The sequence below is a fragment of the Protomyctophum parallelum genome, assembly GCF_964188405.1.
Source record: "Protomyctophum parallelum genome assembly, chromosome: 1".
In the NCBI taxonomy this organism is placed as follows: domain Eukaryota; kingdom Metazoa; phylum Chordata; class Actinopteri; order Myctophiformes; family Myctophidae; genus Protomyctophum; species Protomyctophum parallelum.
The window spans coordinates 91,065,483-91,085,871 of NC_139697.1; the positions used below are offsets into that span (position 1 = coordinate 91,065,483).

Consider the following 20,389-nt stretch of genomic DNA (forward strand, 5'->3'; position numbering starts at 1 on the left):
AGCCTCCCTGATCACTCACTGAGGGAACGGCTGACACACACACACACACACACACACACACGTACGTCTGCATGATTGTGTTTGTCAAGAACACCAGATGTGCCACTCAGAAATACCGACCCCCCCCCCCCCCTCCTATGTGGTTTCTTTTCCGAGCCCAACAGTTAACCTTGAGCGTTGTGTGATCAATAGCTTGTTTTATTAGTCCCGATCCAGTCTTTCACGTGCGTGTCGAGCATAAAACACCTTGACAAACTCTCACGGGCCAGGCCCGGCAGGTAGATAAATGCCACGCAACGGCCATTCACAGGCCATCTGGCAACGTGAAGGGAGAGTAACTGAATAATGGCACGAATGGCTCCCACTAAAACCAGTCATTATAGACCGCTAAACGACTGGTGAGGCTTAATGGACTCGAACAGGCGCTGAATGCCAGCCCTCAAAATGGCCGCCTGCCACCCACTAACGGCTTGATTTATCGCTTTTATCAGCTATGGTCTCAGCCCAGTTGCCATTTTACGTGCCAGATATAATTTATTCCATTCCGAGTCAGGGGCAGGAATAGGAGAAAATAAGAAAGGTGTATGAATGTATGTGTGTGGCTAAAATGCATCAAATGTTAGCTTGAGAATGGAAGACAAATGTTGTTACAGGTTGCCATGCCATCTGAGGGCCACTGATAATAACTTAAAAAGCCCACATTGGCAGCCATGCAATTATGGGCCTTATTTAGGCAGGAAACGCAGGTGTTATTTGCTGCCTCTAAGCCTAAAGCCCACAGGCTATTAGTACTGTTTCAGAAGCTATAACCTAATCATGGCTGACTGCGGGAGTGCAGGTTTAGGAGGGCTGGCATTACCAGTTTAATGATAGCTTATCCACTGCTATCACGGTCCTGACGGCCACATGGAAAAGGGCGGACATGACAGATATGGCAGGGAGAAGGGAGGTGCTAGTGGAATAAAACAAATGTATTTTGGCACACAACCATTTTGACGATTGATAACAAGGTTGCATTTATGAGAACAGAATAAAGCATGGTCCTTATGTAGCATATTACATACTGTATGTAACCCATGGCAAATCACTAATATTGTTGACACTGTCTGTTCATTAAAACAGTTTCTACATGTTATGTTCACACGGTCCTGTTCTCCAAGGTACAGCACATGAGTGGAACAGTACATGAGGTACAACTGGGTATTCTGCGTCAAAAACACAGAAAAACACAAACACTGACCTTTATTTTCACAGAGAAGGTGCAAGTTGTCAGTGACAACATCTCACGTTGACAGACAATTGTCAAATGCTTCCGTCATACAGTCTGGAACAACGAAAGTTCCATCACGAGTAAAATATAAAGCGAAAGTGAAGCCTACTCCCCACTTCCATTTCGTCTTTACAGCGGCACAAATGTATCCCAACATAAATAGAAACCATCTAAGCATACTGTATATATAGCTTGCTGCTTAGTAGGACTGGGAAATAAATCAATAAAATAAAGATATTTTAAAATAAATTGAACGGAAATGGCAGCTTCCTTATTCAGATTTCCGGGAGGTGTAGTTTCCAGACTCTATATAGCATTCAGGAGGTGTAGTTTCCAGACTCTATATAGCATTCAGGAGGTGTAGTTCCAGACTCTATATAGCATTCAGGAGGTATAGTTACAGACTCTATATAGCATTAGGAGATTGTGGAATAGTTGTCTGGCTACAGGAGACTATTGACAACACGGTATGACCTCACAGCGGAGAGAGAAGATGAAGACTCATGGAAGGCGCGTGTGTGTGTGTGTGTGTGTGTGTGTGACTCACGGAAGGCGGTGTAGAACTCGTGCACGGTGAGGTGTCCGTCATTGTTGTAGTCGTCGTAGCGCAGCAGGTCCTGCATGGTGCACTCCACAAGACTGTCCTCCAGGTGCTGCTTCATGGACATCTGGAGACACGCACGCACGCACGCATGCACACGCACACACACGAGTTGTTTTTATTTTGTAATAAACAAAAGCCCACCCTTTCAAGAAGGTATATAACATGTGGCTGTTCCTGAGAGACTGACTCTGCTGAGAGGCTCATATGACGTGTGCCATTTGCCACACTTTGAGTAGTGCTCGTGTCCCACCGGATACCAGGCAGATCTTACTATGAAGCACTTCCGATTTCTCGCTAGCTTAACTGCATGTAGCAAAAGTTATAATACGTTTCCGAGAAAACAGCGTCACAAGGCTGTGGCTAAAACAGAAGCTAATGGATGGAACAGTGCGGGCGGGGCCCTATAGCCACCGGAGCGATTCCAAAAATGGAAAACAGTGAGGCTTTCTTATATCGATGTAAAACGCCTTAGAACGAGTATCAACATTAAGTGTTTTTATAGTATACTTGTCTATAGCATCAAATGTGTTAATGCGATCAGGGCTGGACTGCACTGCGCAAAAAGCACGGAATACGGATGTGTATATTACAGGAAACTCCCGTTAAACTTTCCAACAAACTCCGGTAAACTCCCGAATTGTAACATCACACCTGTATATTACCGTATATTAACTGTATATGCCCGCTAAACTTGAGGTTTACGGGCAAAGGACAGTGTCCAAAATTGCCCGCTAACCACAACCGGCAAGCAGATAGCAGATACTCTACTGCCACGCTCTGTCGAGGCACACTTGCCCATATTTTCTTTTCTGCCCTTTCTCTAGCTGTACTTTGGGTGTCATGACAGATAAATGGACACGACCAGCTTCATCTGTCTCTGTGACTGAAGGCCTATTCATAGTCTGGGTTTTTCGGTGGTGAGGTGACCACCGCTCCGGTCAGGTGAGGTGACCACTGGAGCTGTAATAATGTGGAGCGGTGGTGAGTAAAAACAGAGAGAAGGGCTGGGGAGAGCGGTGGTCACCTAACCACCAATAAATCAGAACAACGCTTAAATATTCTCTGTATGATATCAGGCTGAAATTGCCTTGATGCCTTTAAGGGCATTTATGAATAAATGTGGACACCCCCAAAATGCAGACCATTCTCCATGATGACATGTCTTTCAGAAAATATGTAGTTCAACATGCTCGCTATGAGCTTGTAGATCTGCTATTTTTCAATAGCTAAAGTATAACATAACGCTTGTTAAAACACCAAAAGGGGTTTCTGTCCTGAATGTGTTAAAGCATGATTGCGCTAAAGAGGATATGAATGTCTTTCCTAATGATTTCCCGGTAACGTGTCAACATTAATAATTGTGTGAAGGGATCAAAATATTCAGTCAGACGTCTGAGATATTGCAGACACACCAGAGACTGCTGTTTTATTATGTATTGCATTTCTGATCCCCAAAGCAGGCTACAGTTAGACATTTGACAGTGAGAACATGCTCGATGGATGGATCAAATACCATTCATATTTGAGATGAGAAAATATGTAGTAGGTTGGTACAGTACAACATTCTTTTTTATGCAGGAGGCATTTTGTATCGCTTTTGCATTACATTTCACAGAGGCAGAGTATCGTTTCACTTGTTTCTGATGTAACATGATTGAGTTCCTAGACCTTTCATTATCATCATTTAAATGCAAGGGGTGAGCCATTTGTTCTTTGGCTCAATACATGGCTAGAGGTATATTTCACTTAAAAAAAACAGAAAATAGGACGGGTGTTTTCGATTATGTTTTCAGTTAATCTAACATGGCTAAAAGGCATATTTCAAAAGGCTTTGAAATAGGGGTCTCCACTCTCCAGGCTAAAGTTTATTAATTTGTGAGGTCCTTGTCATGGAAATGTTTGAGAACTACTGGAATAAAAGAACATGTGGGAGGCTCTGTTGAAACTGATGGAGAAGAACAGACTGAGCAGGAGGGAGGTGAGTTTGAACGTGAGAGGTTGAGGTGGGCACATGCTTGAGATGGAACTCAGAGAGTCAGATTCGGCTATATCGCGGAATGGCCTCTAGAGGCACATGGACGGACGGAAATGCACACAAGCATAGTTGCTGTAGGAAATCTGAAATGGCCTGTGGAATATTGGACATTATTGTTCGAGTGTTTGTGAAGCTTATAGGACTCCCAGTCGAAGCTTTATTGATTCATATTTATAACTAAAAAGTCTTATCAGAAGATTTAATAAAGAATATGTGCTGGTGCAGTTGCTTTCAGTGACAATTTACAATTTACAATTTAGGCATTTAGCAGACGCTCTTAATCCAGAGCGATTTACATTAAGCAAGAACAAAAAGCATGGGAATACATCACATAAAAGCATTTATCATGAAACATGCGTAAGCTAAGAAAGTAACAGTGGAATATCTATATAATGAAACTATACATATAAACTATACATATATACTACTATGCTATACATATGTACTATGGCGTGCTATGACTACATACAATGCAATTATAGTGCTGTCTACATAACATGCTATAAGTCTATCAAATGCTATCTAAGTCTACAGAAATGCTATCTAAGGGGGTAGGGTAAGTGCTATGGGCCATGATGGAGTCTGAAAAGGTGGGTTTTCAGACTACGGCGGAAGATTGGGAGTGATGCTGCAGTTCTGACTGCAATGGGAAGTGCATTCCACAGTTTTGGAGCCAGAAGGGAGAAGAGTTTGGGACGTGTGGAGCGTTGTCCCGGCGTTTTTAGTGAGGGTACTTCCAGCTTCCCTGCGTTGGCTGATCTGAGTGCGCGGGAGGGTTTGTAGGGTTCAATCATACTTGCAAGATATGGGGGAGCCATACCTTTGGTTGCTTTGAATGCCAGCATCAGAGTTTTGTATTCTGTGAGGGCAGCGACCGGGAGCCAGTGGAGGGAGCGGAGCAGGGGGGAGACATGTGAGAATTTTGGCTGGTTGAAGACCAAGCGAGCTGCGGCATTTTGAATCAGCTGGAGAGGCTTAAGTGCACATGCTGGTAGGCCAGTAAAGAGGGAGTTACAATAGTCGAGTTTTGACAAGACTGTTGTCTGGATTAGGAGCTGGGCTGATTCCTGGGTGAGGAACGGTCTAATTCGTCGTAGTGACGACCCCGAGACCAAAACTCTACTCCCATGTCACTCTTCTCAAAATCTTACAATTACAAGTTCTGTCCCTTCAGCTTCATCTAGTCAAATTTAAGTAAGTAAGTAAATAAGTAAGTATCCTCAGGAACTAGGGCTGACCTTCGATTAAGTTTTTGATGATCGACGCTTCGATATAAATTTGTTTCGATCGTCGACGCTTCGAAACCCAACCAGTCCTGGAGCTCCAGGCGCGCTAATTTGCGCCGCGGTCTACGCCGCTCTCAGACCCTTCCGACGAGGCTCTTTCTTGGGGTAGAAAAGTGTGGATGACCGCGGCTCAAATTAGCGCGCCTGGAGCCCAGGAGGTCAGGGGCTTTTCCCCCTGTCCCAATTTCTTGTCACATAGTTGACACTGTACACCACTTGTTCTTTGTTCTCCTTGCATATTCTAAAATGCAACCACACTTTAGATTTTTTTGTGGCGGCATGACTGCAGGCTGCTGTGTGACTGTGTTGACTTCCTTGTTGTTCGGGGAGAGGGGAGGAGGCGTTGCGGTGCTGCGAGGCGCGAGCATGGCTCGCGGACCAAATGGGGCCGTCTCGCGGACCAAAAGCGGACGCTTTTTTTTTAATGACTATTCGATTCAAAATTTAAAAATCGATTCCCGTGCGTCGATTTTTTTGGGTCAGCCCTATCAGGAACCGATGATTCCCGAGCCATGTGTCCCAAAATGTTGTATACTTTCTAATTAAAGCGCAGTTTGGGAGCAGCAAGTAGAGTGTGCGGATATAATCCAATCCTTTCTGGCAGCATGATCATGGCATGGGTTCGTCTAATTAACACCCAGTTCTGATGCCCATTTCTTGCTACCAGATGATGCCCTCCATAATCCAATTCCCACACCGTGGCCGTAGCCGTGGCACACAGCATATGTGGCACCACAGCATACTCAAATCAGTTTGTGGAAATAAATGTGACAGATGGGTGTTTGTTTGCGTTAGGACAATGGGTAACACTTACTATGGAGCCCGTTTCTATAATCATGCATTATAAACATGATTACAATGCATTATATAATCGGATTAGAACACTGTATAATTATAGTTAGAACTCACAACTACTCAAAATCCTTTATTACAATAACATAAAGCATTTTATAAATAAGTAATATTTAAGTTGTATGATTAATATGGGGCCAAGCCCGAAGGGCAATATGGTAGAGAGCTATGCCAAACGGTGAGGACGCGAAGCCCACAACCATTGGCCAAAGAGTGGCGCTATAGCACTCAATTGACTGTAGCTCATGAGCCGTTTGACCGTCAGCAATAACACTTTGATACACATATGCGTCTCCTCATGCAGAACAACCTTTGTGTTCTGACTACCTCTGACATTTATTGATCACCCACCATTTTGAATTACATTATCTCAATTTTGAAAAGAATTGCGAGTACACTTTTTTTTTAAAGTGAAAGAATTAAGGTTTTATGAGCCAATGAAAATTGCAGTTAAAAAAAAAAAATATATACTTCTTCTGCCCCTAATACATACATTGCAGAGTCACATGAAAGTTAAACTGTATGAAACCAGTCTTACTTCAATTGGCCAAAGAGGGCGCTATAGCAATACAAACAAACAAATACAATGTAAATAAAATCAGAGCGCGTGCACGGGTGACGGGACATAGCACCTCTATTAATAGTCATGCTCCCTTCCAGCACCCTCAGTAAATACATGGTCTGGAGCCGCCACTGGAAATAGGGTGTATGTGGTTAAACTGATCCTGATGCTACATTGACTCATTTTCCATGAGGAAGCCCACCTGTGCCAGCTCGTCTGCGCCCAGCCGCCCGTCACCGTCCGTATCCAGGTACTTGAACATGGTGTCCACCAGCGCCCTCTTCTGTTCCATGTCTCTCTGGCGGCTGTGCTGCTCTCCGCTGTGCAGAACCGTGGGCTGCATGTCCAGCAGCGTGCTCTTCAGCCTGTTGTACTCTGACATGGTGCACGCGTCACCTGGAAAACACACAACAACACATTTAGCCTGTTGTACTCTGACATGGTGCACGCGTCACCTGGAAACACACAACAACACATTCAGCCTGGTGTATTCTGACATGGTGCATGTAGACTGGAACCCACCTATGCTTTCTATGGCATAGGCAGCTCCCGGCAGGATCCGCCGGGAGAAACTAGACGCAGCTGCGCGACATAAGATCAATTTGCCCCACTACGGTTCCACCTCAGCATCCCTGTAACACCGCACGGCGCACGTGCGAGCCCACATGCACACGTTTACACCAGCTGTAGGGGCGGAGTCGTTATCATCATAGCTCCTAATGGATGCCTCCTAATCCCTAACTCCTTGCTCCTTGGAGGAGGAGTACGAGACTTCTTGGTGTTACTGTATGATTGTGACAGTCACACCAAAAAAAAGTGTGACCAAGTTGAACCTGCCGGTTCAAGTGAAGAACTTGGTACGCACCCATTTTGACCTGAGATCAGATTCTAAAAATGTCTTCTACATCCTGACAGTTTTCTGAAAAAGCTATGTTTATGTCAGTCGTTCTTTGATTTTTCAAAGATAGCAGACCTACAAGCTCGCTATGAGCTTGTAGATCTGCTATTTTTCAATAGCTAAAGCATAACAAAGCTAACACCAAAAGGGGTTCCACTTCCCGCCCAAAAATGGGTTAAGGACACAAGGACCGTCTTCACACAGCAGAATCTTGAATCCGTTTGTCCTTTTACTTTTACATTTTCATGCTACTAACACTTTATGGACACATCCAAGAAAAGCACATATCAAAACTATAAGTCTACAGAAAGGATAGACATAACCACGGCTTGTAATTATGTGCCACTAAATCAATGGCATTTTTTTTTTAAGAAAAAAAAAAAGGCCATTGGTTTTCAAGCTACTATAAAGCAAGTTTATGGACCATGTCCAAGACGCCAAAGTCTTGTTCCTTAATGATGAACCTACAGTATTAGATCAGTAGCAGTAGATCTGCTCTTTTCTAAACATAAACATAAATTAATGATGAGTGACATAGCGGTATACCCAAACTAGGGACGCCATAGTGAATATGGTCAAAACATTTGTAGTGACATGAGAACACAACGTCTCTGACAGCTCTAACAATGGGGTCAACCACAGGTTAATGTCCAGCAGAATGCATGCCCTTACAGTATATTATGCATCTCAAGCCAGTTCACACCATGTGCAACAGATGGTGATCTGAAGGTGACTGACTAACACAGTGTGGTTGATGTTCGTCCGCGTGCCATAACGCCAGGTTGTACTTGGTACTGTAACGCCTGTAATCTGAAGGCCGTCCCCGCCACCAGCATTGTGTGATACATGGAAGGTGACCAGCAAACTCTCCCCTGCTGACTCAGACCAGTGCCGTGTTGATGTGTCTCAGTTTGTTTGTGTTAAGGAACAATGATGCAATCGGAAACATATTTGACTTAACATTAAAAACAATATTTTAGCCAGTCTATATGGCAGAGTATGTTAATGTATTATAACTAGTACATCTGCAGAGGTCCCTACTCTTCCATTGATACTTTAGATCCTGGTGTCGGCCCTGTCGGGTAGGATGCCGGCCGATCAATAATCCTTTGAAGCAGACGTACAGCACTCCAGACTGTAGCTCTCGTATTGTGTTGTTTATTCCTGTTTAGCATCGTGACGTGGGTTAAAGTCTGTTATGGTAAAGAGGGGATTCAACTCAATTCTTTTTCTGAACATCTCCATTGCAAGTCACTGAGGTCTGACCGTCTGACCAGCCCCACCAGCAACCTGAGGTCTGACCAGCCTCACCAGCAACCCAAACCGTGTGCAGCATCAAGTCTCCCAATGGTCGTCCTCCGCCAAGGCTAAATAGTCTTAACCCATTCTGACCTGAGATCAGATTCATACGAGGTTTCCGCCGGACACACACTGGTCTGATGGACCCATTCTGACCTGAGATCAGATTCTAAAAATGTCAGTCGCTCTTCGATTTTTCAAAAATAGCAGACCTACAAGCTCGTATCGCGCCACTCGGTGGCGCGATATGAGCTTGTAGGTCTTGCGTGTGTGCGTGCGTTTACATAATTTGTCTGACGGGGGCGGTCCAATTAATTATGACTAATCCTCAACCCTCCGTGAAAACACTAAGGTAAACATTCTCATTTAGAACCTCTTCTGAAGCCCCTTGTCCTATTCTGGCATTATACAGCTTGTGTGAAGTCCCTTAATTTGAGGCATCAGGGTGTGTGTGTGTGTGTGTGTGTGTGTGTGTGTGTGTGCGTGCGTGCGGCGTGAGTTGGGGGGGGGGGGGGGGGGGGGTTGACAGTGTCGAGTCTTTATTGTCTCACACTTACCAACGGGCAATTATGCAAATCATATTGCCCACATGCTGTGAGTGAACTTATATGAATGGAGGGCTGGCAATTTTGGCAAACAGCGCAGAAGGCGGCGGGCGAGAAAGCGAGAGGAAACAGTAACCATTAAAAAGAGAGGCTAGGTACCCTCACAAAAAACATGCAGTAATCCTGGTCTCTAAACTGCCTCCCCCTGGCCAGCCAGGCTGGGGCGCCTGATGGAGGGGAAAATAACTTTTGGAATAACGTGTTCCTTCCATGCACTGCGTCGAACCCACCCAACCCCCCCCTGTCAGGTGAAAAGAAGCGGCTTGAACTCCTCATGCGTAGAAGGAAGTATGAGGTCAGTCCGTTGCTCTCCCCAGGTTGTCAGAGGGAGTGTAGAACCCAGGATTACATTAGATAATTGACACTGCATGGGTGAAAAAAAAAGGGTTACAAAATCGTAGGATAAAAATGTAAAAGAACCATAAAAAAGAGAGCTATAGTGTGAGATTAGCTCATTTCTCCTCCTTCCCCGTCTCCATAATCCCGCCCTGCGATGACATCGCGAGCCGGAAATAGCTGATCTTCAAGCTCATGTCATGTTGAGGATGTCATGTGTCGGGGGCTTGTAAGTAAATCTATTCCCAGCAGATTCTCGCAACCCCTGTGGAATTCCACCTGGCAATGCCAGAGCTGACAGGAGGTGACGGCAGGTGGGGGGTAAGGGGAGGGGGGGTACCTATGTGCATGTTTGTGGTGGTATAGGGTGACGACGACGAGTGAACAAAATATGAAAAGCTCAGCGACATGAATAAGTCATTAGGAAGACAGCGGAGTGCCAGCACGCCCCACCCTCCCAAACCCAAACCCCTGCTGTGAGGAGTGGGGCGCAGATCTGTTGCCTAATCTCCTCTGACACTCCAGCATCTATCAAAGCTAATGAACGGAGGGGAAAAAATGGAAAAGGGAAGGGGGGGATGAAATTTGCAAATGTAGGGCGTTAAAGTGCAGCAACCTGCCCGCAAGACCTCCCCATGCGGTCCTGAACTCATAGAGGCAGAAAACGAGATGATGATCTAAATCTCAGCGCTGCAGGGACCTCGACAGGGATCAAGCTTGACTATAGAAATAATTAGTTTTTGTTTTATTTGGGGGGGGGGGACATCAATTGTACATGAATTGTGTGTGCATATTGCATTATGAATTGTGTGTGCATATTGCATTATCAATTAGTGTGCATATTGCATTATTAGAAGCACACATTCAGTCTTCTCACAAGCGAGTGTGAGCTTAGATTCTCTAGTGGTTCCCAAACTTTTTAGCTCAAGACCCTGAAAGAGAAATTAGACGTTTGCTACTTTGCTCAGTATGCAAACTATTGTGAAAATCTACAAGCTCACAGCTTTTTGGGGGATGTTTTTTTTTTAATGTTTTGAAATAATAATAATTATGTTTCCATGACCCACAAATGACCCAGTTTTGGGGAAACAGTGCTCTACTACCTGAAGGCTTACTAGATATGCAGAACCCCTAAACCTGTGGTTCGCAAACCTTTTCATGTCAAGGACCCCCAAATTGACCCCAATTTGAAGAGCCAGGGACACCCATAAGAGAATATTTGTACGGCTCTAGCGGAGATTATCAACCTTCCAAATTTCAAGGACACCCACTTTGACATGCATTAGTCTACGGACCCCCATTTAATGGTATTTCTATCTCTGGGACCCCCAATTTATATTGTAAAATCAATGTTAATTTAACTCTGAGAGTGTGCAAATGGAACTAAATGGACCCGTTAAGGCACGTACTGTACACGTACTGGTCCACAAGGCACGTACTGTACTCAGTCACATACCCTTGCACACTTTGTATCTGCAGCCACGTGAGTGCAGATGTGCCCACTCCCAGTGCAATAGACCCTTTTCTATTTGCTGACAGCTATCATGTGAAGGTCTCATCTAAATCCCCTTCCAATGTTATTCCTGTGAGGAGAACGAAGCGTGAGATGACTCAGACATGAGTGATCATCACCTACACTGTCACGGCTGTCCTCTGTTCTTTATGGACATTAACACAGAACATGAGGGATCGTCACCTACTGTCACTGTTGTTGTCCCACTGATTCTTTTTTAAGGATGTCAACATTAACACAGAACATGAGGGATCGTCACCTACTGTCACTGTTGTCCCCTGGTTAAGCACATCGACGTTAACACAGAACATGAGGGATCGTCACCTACTGTCACTGTTGTCCCCTGCTCTTTAAAGATGACAACATTAACACGTATTCATTCACATTGATTAACACCTTGTCATGTTTGAGGAGAGCTCCAGCGCAATCTGTCCTCCTGTACATAACTGCAGAGAAAGATTATACAGCTATGCTGTACAGTACTGATTATATACACCTACTGGATGCTGTACAGCACCGCAACGGAATGCTTGCGGCTGCTCAAAACTTTGACAACATTATACTTTGTAAAGACGTGTAGATCTCCCAAGCGTTGCATGCCACCATCTCCCACACGACAACAGAGTATGCTGATTGCAGTTCAGACTTAGCAACATAAAGTAGGCCCCGCCAAACTAGCTGTCAAACTAGCTGACATGGGATTGAACCCTGTGGTCCTGTGCTTGCTGGGTCCTGGACTTATGTCTGCCAGACTCCAAGTGGTCAGGTTGGGCACTCACGCCCTCTCTAAGTACCGATACTACCGAAGCCCCACAGGGTTACATGCAGCCCCATATGGAACCTCATACTGTAGCTCCGAGATGAGGTCCCACGGCCTTACCATTCCGCCGCGTTTCAGAACCAGCGCATATTTTCCACTATAAACAATTCTTACCCTTTGCCGCACATCGTATCCAAAAAATAAAAGGTCGGCCCCAAGGCTCTCAGATGTTTTGTTTATTAGCGGACATGAACATCTAAGTGACGGCGTTGAAACGAGCGTTTAAATTGCTTATTTAGTCAGCCGGTTGCATGTTGTGGCCGCAGAGGTTGTCAGATTTTCCAAGAACATGCAGGTGTTTGAGTAGAGCGTCAACGATTATGAAGTACAAACATCAGACTCTACATAGACACATACATGTTATGGGTCCATTTTTACTCCCTCGGTTAAATACATTCTCATGATTTCACTGTGCACCAAAAAACAAAACAGTGAGCATTGTGTCATGAAGTATGGTCATGAGGGTATTGATTTGAGCTCACTCTTTGTGGGCACTAACAGAGAGGCTTTGCATAATGCTACATGCCTGTCACTTGTGGAGAAATAGAAAGCTCCTGTTGTAAAGGGATTCTGTATTGTACTGTATATTTTAATGTATTGTACCTTTTTAAAGTTTTTGATTCATGTTTTTTTTTATTACTGTTTGTACCCAATGTTTTATACATTTGTGTCAATAAAGTAACTAACTAACTAACTGTCTGCAGTACCCTACTATATGTCCTATGATTTTGCCTCCGTCTGTCTCTCTGTCTCCCTAATCGTTTGGCTGAACGCAGCAGCAGCAGTGGAGAAAGATGGGCCTGTAGTATTACACAACGCATTCAGCCCTGACTCTAACCCTGTTTTATTGTCCTAGAGGGACCAGAGCCTCTCTTTATTGCCCCGTTTTCAAATGTTAGATGCTTAAGTGAGTGATCCGAGGCTGCACCGCCGCGCCTGTGGACGCTCCGTTGTCCCGGAGACATCGGCCCTTCGGCGCTCTGCCGCCGCTCACAGCCCACTCTCCATGCTCCCCCTTTATAGATGTCAGCGAGGAGGAAACAACGCGGGAAAGAAAGAAGGATGACGAGAGGCTTTGTGTGGAGTGGAGTGTATCAAGAGGGTACATCAAGTCATTTCAAGGAGCTGTAGATCATGCTTACGTACAATAATGGGTGGAAAGTATAGCGATAGCAAAGAAGAGCAAACTGCAGTGTGTACAGGCTGACCAAAACAATAGGGATGCCATGGTTAACGTGATTCACCTATTTTAATTAAATTGTTAAATCATGGGAAATCATCAAACATAGGAGACAGTCTACATTTCCCAAACGGAAATGCATGCGTTGAATAAATTCACTCTCACAAGAGGCATGGGTAAAACGTATCCCTGCCAGTGATCAAAGTGATTGAGCAGTGGGGGGGGTGTATCAAAAGAAGCATGGATTTACCCCCATCCACTAGCTAGCAAATAGATCCCTATATATGCATACAGACAGACAGACAGACAGACATTATGAAAACACTGGGTACACACATGGATGCGTATATATAGCTATTTTCAGTTTAGAATAAATCAAAAACGCCAACTTTGCCAACTTAAAATAAACATTCAGGGGAATCAATCAATCAATTTGCATCAATTCTTCAGCTGGTAAGCTACAATATCCTCAAGGATGTTCCTTGAGAATGTTGCCGAATTGTTTGCCTGAATTAAATAATTTGAAGAGCTCAAAACTATTCAAACCTGACACTTGGCAATTGCAAATCTGATTAGCATTGCCTGTGGAGTCCCGCTAGGGTCAGTTCTTAGAGTGTTCCCCACTCTGTACCACCATAGAGAGAAACTTATACTTATACTGATGATACACAGTTCACTCTGTACCACCATAGAGAGAAACTTATACTTATACTGATGATACACAGTTCGATTATCTCACTTTCACCCCAATACCCCAGGCCTGTGAAACAGTAATTTTGCATCGATGGTCAATGATTCAATGTCTCAGTCGAACCAAGACAAGAGTAGTAAGTGATAAGGAAATCCATTTCCCATTTGGCTTCTCTGAAACCAATTGAGTATAGGCTAAATATCTGGGTGTTAAGGATTGTGATATGAATTTGAAAAGATCCTATCACTAAGGCCACTTTTTTCTTTTGTAAATAATAAAGATTATCACCAGGTGCTTCACTTTTTAAAAGAGTGTGAAAGAAACCATTACTGAAATCAAATTTAGATAGCGACTCAGCGAAACCAACTAATTATAGACCAATATCCAATCTCCCTTTTATTAGGAACATACTCAAAAAGGTGCGGTTTATAATCAAATTAACTCCTTCCTAAAAGAAAACAAGATTCTGGAAAATATTAAAAGGTTTTAGGTCTAATCTCACCAAAGAGACATCTCTTGCTAAAGTGGTCATTGATTTGACGCTTATAAGGTTGTGGTTCTCTTGGATTAAAGTCCAGCATTGTACACCAGTGGTTCTCAACCTGTGGGGGGGTCTCGAGTCGACAGTGAAGCGGCAATTGCGAGAGAGAGGAGAGAGAGAGAGAGAGAGAGAGAGAGAGAGAGAGAGAGAGAGCATTTTATCGATGCCGCTTTCTTTGCTGATTTTGTTGTATTGATTGTTTACGTTTTTAATTAGCTGTTCCTTTTTCTTTCTTTTCACTGTGCTGTCACTCACTTTGTTGGCTTTAGTTGTGTTAATATTGGTTGTTTTAATCAGTTCATTTTTAATCGGTTCCATTTGTTTCTTTCGTGCAGCATTGTAAAGCACTTTGAGTTGTAGTTTCTTATACGAAAAAAAGTAGGACAGTTTTCAAATTGGGCGAGTCAGCTACAGTAAACACATCACTCCTAGACCTACTTAAGATTACTCCATTGGCTACCTGTGCGGTACAGAACTCTACTTACTCAACTTACAAGTCTTTAAATTGTAAGTAAGTAAGTAAGTCAGTGGCCAGCCAGACACTGGCCTCCTCCAGTACACTGTAGCGAGAGTAACATCTAAACATAGCGGTGGTCACACACACACGCAGACGCGCGCACGCACACACCCACACAAACATCCACACGATGGATTAATGTTTTATAGGCTTCTAAACATCCTAGTTCAGGGGTCCTCAACTAGAAATGCTGAAGGTCCACAAATATTTTTTGAATAAAACCATGGTCCAGTCCTCATGCTCACGCAAATAAAATTGCGGGTCGCGGGCCACGTGGGCCCCCATGGCAGTGTTGTTTTTGGCAGCACATTTTGATTTTAGTTTTAGTCATAGTCTTTTGAATAGTTTTCATTTAGTTTTAGTCACATTTTAGTCACCTGGAATGTCTTAGTATTAGTCTAGTTTTAGTCGACTAAATGTCACGCAATTTTAGTCGACTAAATCTACAGTTGATTTAGTCGACTAAAATGTATTTTGTCAGGTCTTGATGCCGTCGTAATGAGTGTTTTTACACTTGCTGAAAATAGCCGATTTACAAGCTCACAACGCGTCGCAACATAGCTTAGTTTTCATTTAGTTTCTATTTAGTTTTTGTCCGTGAAAAAAGGTAGTCGACGAACATTTTTCCTCTTAGTTTTAGTCGACGAAAACAACACTGCCCCATGGGGTGGGGCTGCCCCCCTCGCCCCCCTCCCCTATAGAAACAACTATGCCTGTTTAGTATACAGTCAAACCAAGCTATACAAACCGGGTCCCATCCCAACCAACCAACACTGGGGTGGCAGAGTATGAAAATATATTTTTTTCACTTTGACAAATATTCATTATTCACACCTCCAAAAATCTAATTTTCTTCATTCAACTGAATGTGTGAATGTGTCACTGCTAGTGAGCCAGTCAGCAAGACATTGTCATCATGACATGCCGGCCCCATAATACACACATTCAGAGCGTTAATTGCGTTTCTCGGCATTGATCGAACACAACGGAGAATTCAACTCGCGGTTGCGGTGACTTTTTTTCTTCTAAATGGTAAATGGTAAATGGTGCATTTATATAGCGCCTTTATCCAAGGCGCTTTACAGAGATTGTGCATTACATTCACCCATTAAACACACACATTCATACACCGATGGCAGCGGAAACCATGCAAGGCACCAACTAGCACATCGGGAGCAATTAGGGGTTCAGTGTCTTGCTTAAGGACACTTCGACAGTAACTCTGGGGGAGCCCGGGTTCGAACTGGCAACCTTACGGTTACCATCCAGGCACTCTACCCCTGAGCCACCGCCGCCACTTCTCTTTATTATTTTTTTCTTAATGTTTTTTTGTGGCTTTAGCCTTCATTTTATATGTTTTATGGAGGGATAGACAGACAGTAGGCTGACAGGACATGGGGGAGACAGATGGGGGGGTCACTCCCGCTGAGCCACGGCCCATGCAGGCCATTCTATCATTTCTCCAGGGTCCGCAGAGAGGTGTGCCGCGGTCCGGTCATGGACCGCGGTCCGCCAGTTGAGGACCACTGTCCTAGTTTGTCTCATTCTGAGCAGAAAAAGGACTAATAAGCGACACATGCACATGCAGATTCGCATGTAGGCTATCTTTTTTTTTTTCCCAATTTTTTTATCCCACGATTTTGCAACCCACTTCCTCTGCCAACCTGGGGGGCAGCGGACTGGAGGTAGTTTTAGAGACCAGGATTACTGCATGTTTTTGTGAGGGTACCTACCCTAGGGGACACAGGGAGAACATGCAAACTCCACACAGAAAGGCCCTTTCGCCAACCCCACCTCGGGTATGGGCACTGATGAGGGAACACACCCCCAGCGCCCACAGCGTCCCCAGCGGGAATCGAACCCAGGACCTTCTAGCTGTGAGGCGACAGCACTACCGACTGTGCCACTGTGCCCCCTGCATGTAGGCTATCTAACATGAGTTTTTCTATTATTATTGGATTAAACTACATTCATAAAAAATGAGATTTCTCATTTTGTCCCTTGGCAGAGATTGTGTTAAGGTGTGTGCGTATGTGTGTGTGTGTGTGTGTGTGTACGCGCATCTGTGACTGTGCGTGTGTGCATGCGTGCGTGTGCATTTAACTGTAAGGGATATTCAATTTCCGTGTCATTTGCTGTAAACTGAAGTGGGCTGAGCACAACCGCCAGTTGCAGAATAATGGTCCCTGATTTCCTATTCCGCAAAGTCTAATCACAGCAGAGATTTTATTATGAATGAAACTGAGGGATCCTGCCTGGGGGTATTCAGCACAAGTGTCACTTCAGTATTAGACTGTGTGTGCAGCACAGCATGTCCTCTTGCACACACATGTTTGCGTACTGGAATAATTGGCAATGTTTTGCCAATACTGTCGCTATATCAGACGGAAAGCTTGTATGTCCTAAACTGTTACTTTTCAGGAAATGGGGAAAATAAATAAGCTACCGGTAGTTATTATGTAGTCACAAGCTCTTCACTCATCACAAACCTATCTTGATATAACCGATCCTCCCTAATATTCATGATGAAATGGTAATATTTGTCTGTGTCTCATAGGAGGGCTGTGAACAGTTCAGAAACCCGCCTACCATTGACATTATCATAGGCAACACGTTTTCCGTTACATGCTTACTTTCCCTGAATAGAAAGCCTGCTGTTTCTATTAGCTTGGATTCCCCATGGATGATGTCACTGGTTTCTGAACTGTCCACAGTTTGTTTGTGAAGTCGTCCTTTAACCACTTTCAACCTGGTGTCCTGTAATTTCTGCTCTCCAATGTTTTGCTGTCATACAAAGTAAATATGTTCGTTTACATGAAATAAAATAAAAGATTAAAAGATAACTGTTAAGGTTTCTCCTCGACAGTAAATACCTACTCTAGAGAGTATTCTTTCCTGTGATTATGGGTTCCTGGCTCAGATAACAACCATACAGTAAATGACTACTGCACTCTACTGCAGTATGATTTCATGTCAAGGACCCCCAGAATGATACTCATCAGCCTGCGGACCCCCCATTTCAAAATACATGCCAAGGACCCCCATTAGAGAAGATTTTCACGGCTCTATGGGCCACCAGTTTGACCTGAATTAGGCGACGGCCCCCTATTTAATGACATTGCTCTCTCTGGGAACCCAATACATAATTATAAAATCAAACTTAATTAACTCTGAGAGGTGACAAATGGTACACTCTCAGAGTTACAGTCCCATAAGGGTCCATTAGGTTCCTAACTATCATTTCCCCCTCAAACTCCATCAAGGACCCCTGGGGGTCCCCGGACCCCACTTTGGGAAGCACTTCTCTACTGACTGCCTTCATTAATTTAAGAATTAGATTCTTCCCCTGTGGGGATTATTCAGGTATCATAACAGTAGCCAGCTATACAGTAGGTAAGAGTAGAACGATGCAAAACATTTAATAAAGATAAATAAATTGAATAGGAGAAGGTGTTTTGTTTTAAATAGCTCCCTGGTTATGACAATAATTTGCATTCTAATTGTCTTTTCGTATGCTTCATGACTACCGACTGTATCATCTGAGGCAATCTGCCAAACAGTGATGAAGATATTAAGAAAAATAAAGACGAGTTTTTCCATTTAAAAGCGGCCAGAAACCCCACTGCTCAAAATATGTTTTGAGGTAACAACTTGTGTTGTAATCATAATAAAAAAATATAGCCTGCTGCATCACAGAAGATTCAGTTTTTGTTAATGCATTTTATTTTGTTTATGCTTCAGCAGAAATCTTGTTTGTCCTAAAAGCGCTGTGAAGGTAGGAGAGTAATGAACTGGCATTGTTGATAACACAACAGAGGTATATGTCAGTAGTACAATTACATCTGGCATGGTAAGCTGTATAAAATTGGTTGAAAGGGCTCTCCCAGGGTCTAGACGTTATTCCCTCAACACCACATCTATATATACGACACTAATATGCCTATAGCTGTTAAGGACACTAGAGTCCTTATTGTGGTTAACTCTGAACGTGTAAAAATGATGAGATTTCACTGTGTGCACGACCTTCTGTATGACAGCCAAACAGTGATCTTTTTACTTTCTGTATAAATGTACAGCAGCAATACCACAATGTAGAACTACTGTTACAAGTAAAAGGCCTGCATTCAAATCCACGAGTAAAAGAATAGACAAAGTATAAAATTGGTAAACGGTACTCAAGTGGAGTATGTACTTTGTTACTGTCCACCACTGTAAACCACTGAGTGATTGATTGATATCTTTATCGATCATGAACTAAAACATTATGTCACATAAGGTTAACGAAAAAAAAAAAGAAAAAAAAAAGCTTACAGCTTGTTTCCATTGCGGTCAGAATTCCTTTGCGGTCAGGAGTAAAGGAGAGAGGCGTAGCCACCATGACAGGGCATGTATAGTGCTGAGAGAACACCAAGGTTTATATACGATTTGTGAGACAGCTATAGGCAGGCGCTGAGTGTTACTGTCTGTTCTATTTCTCCTTCATCGCTTTGCCAATAAACTTTCATGTGCTGCAATGGCTTTCTCATTTAGTGCAGCTGTGCAGTGCCTGCCAAGCTACGCGGGGTCAGATAAGGCTCGCCCCAAACACAGAGCCGATCCACCCGCCCCTTACTGCCGGATGTTACGGTGGGGCGAATGGGACAGCCCAGCTACACCCAGTAAATCCACGGGGTGACGTTTTAAAACCCAAGAGAGTTATGTTGTCGTGGGATTCGGGACAGGTCCAGTAGAGGATTCACCTCTAACTGTGAATCATCACTTCTTCCCCCTCCTGCCCCATGCAATATAGGATTACTGCCTGTGCTATCAACAACGGCCACCACGAACATATGGGATGTGAATCGAGGGGTTTTCACGCTCACAGCCGAAGGTGGCATTTCACGCATGTTACGTATCCCCATATAAAATTATAGTGACACTACGCATAACACATTATCTCCACATGCTAGAAAGGTTATGTTGTTTGTCTGCAATGGTGTAAAAGTAACTTAAGTACATTTACTCAATACTATATTGAGTATAGGCTACCTACAGTATACGGTAAGTAGAATTTACTCACTACATCTCAGAGCTATGGGATTTTTTGAGCCCAATGACAGCGCCACAACAGGCCATTATATGAATTTTCAGGAAATCCCGATTTCCTTAGTGGCTTGAAGGCTTCACAAAATATCTGTCTGACTGCCCCCCTGGGGGTCAACCAATAGGAAAAGAGGGAGGGGGCTGTGACATCATGTGGGTTAATACATCATCGAGTAGAGAGCTACTCAAGACCACACTGTTTCTTCAGGAACAGAATGTTTGACTGGGTGGTCCCCAGTTAAATGGTGCAGAATTGGTAACCAAATGGACCCATAGATCGAGTGTAAAATGAAAACGA

General features: G+C 43.8%; 1 protein-coding gene across 1 annotated transcript in view; it reads right to left on the minus strand.

The window, feature by feature from the left end:
* The window catches only part of fstl4 (follistatin-like 4), a gene marked incomplete at its 3' end in the record, with an annotated part of 306,304 nt that overhangs the window by 117,456 nt on the left and 168,459 nt on the right, over positions 1–20,389 (minus strand). Inside the window, exons 4-5 of the mRNA XM_083788296.1 lie at positions 6,812–7,005; positions 1,818–1,938 (exon numbers count right to left, since the gene is read on the minus strand). Coding sequence (XP_083644422.1) covers positions 1,818–1,938; positions 6,812–7,005 — 315 coding nt within the window. The remainder of the gene's footprint in view (positions 1–1,817; positions 1,939–6,811; positions 7,006–20,389) is intronic.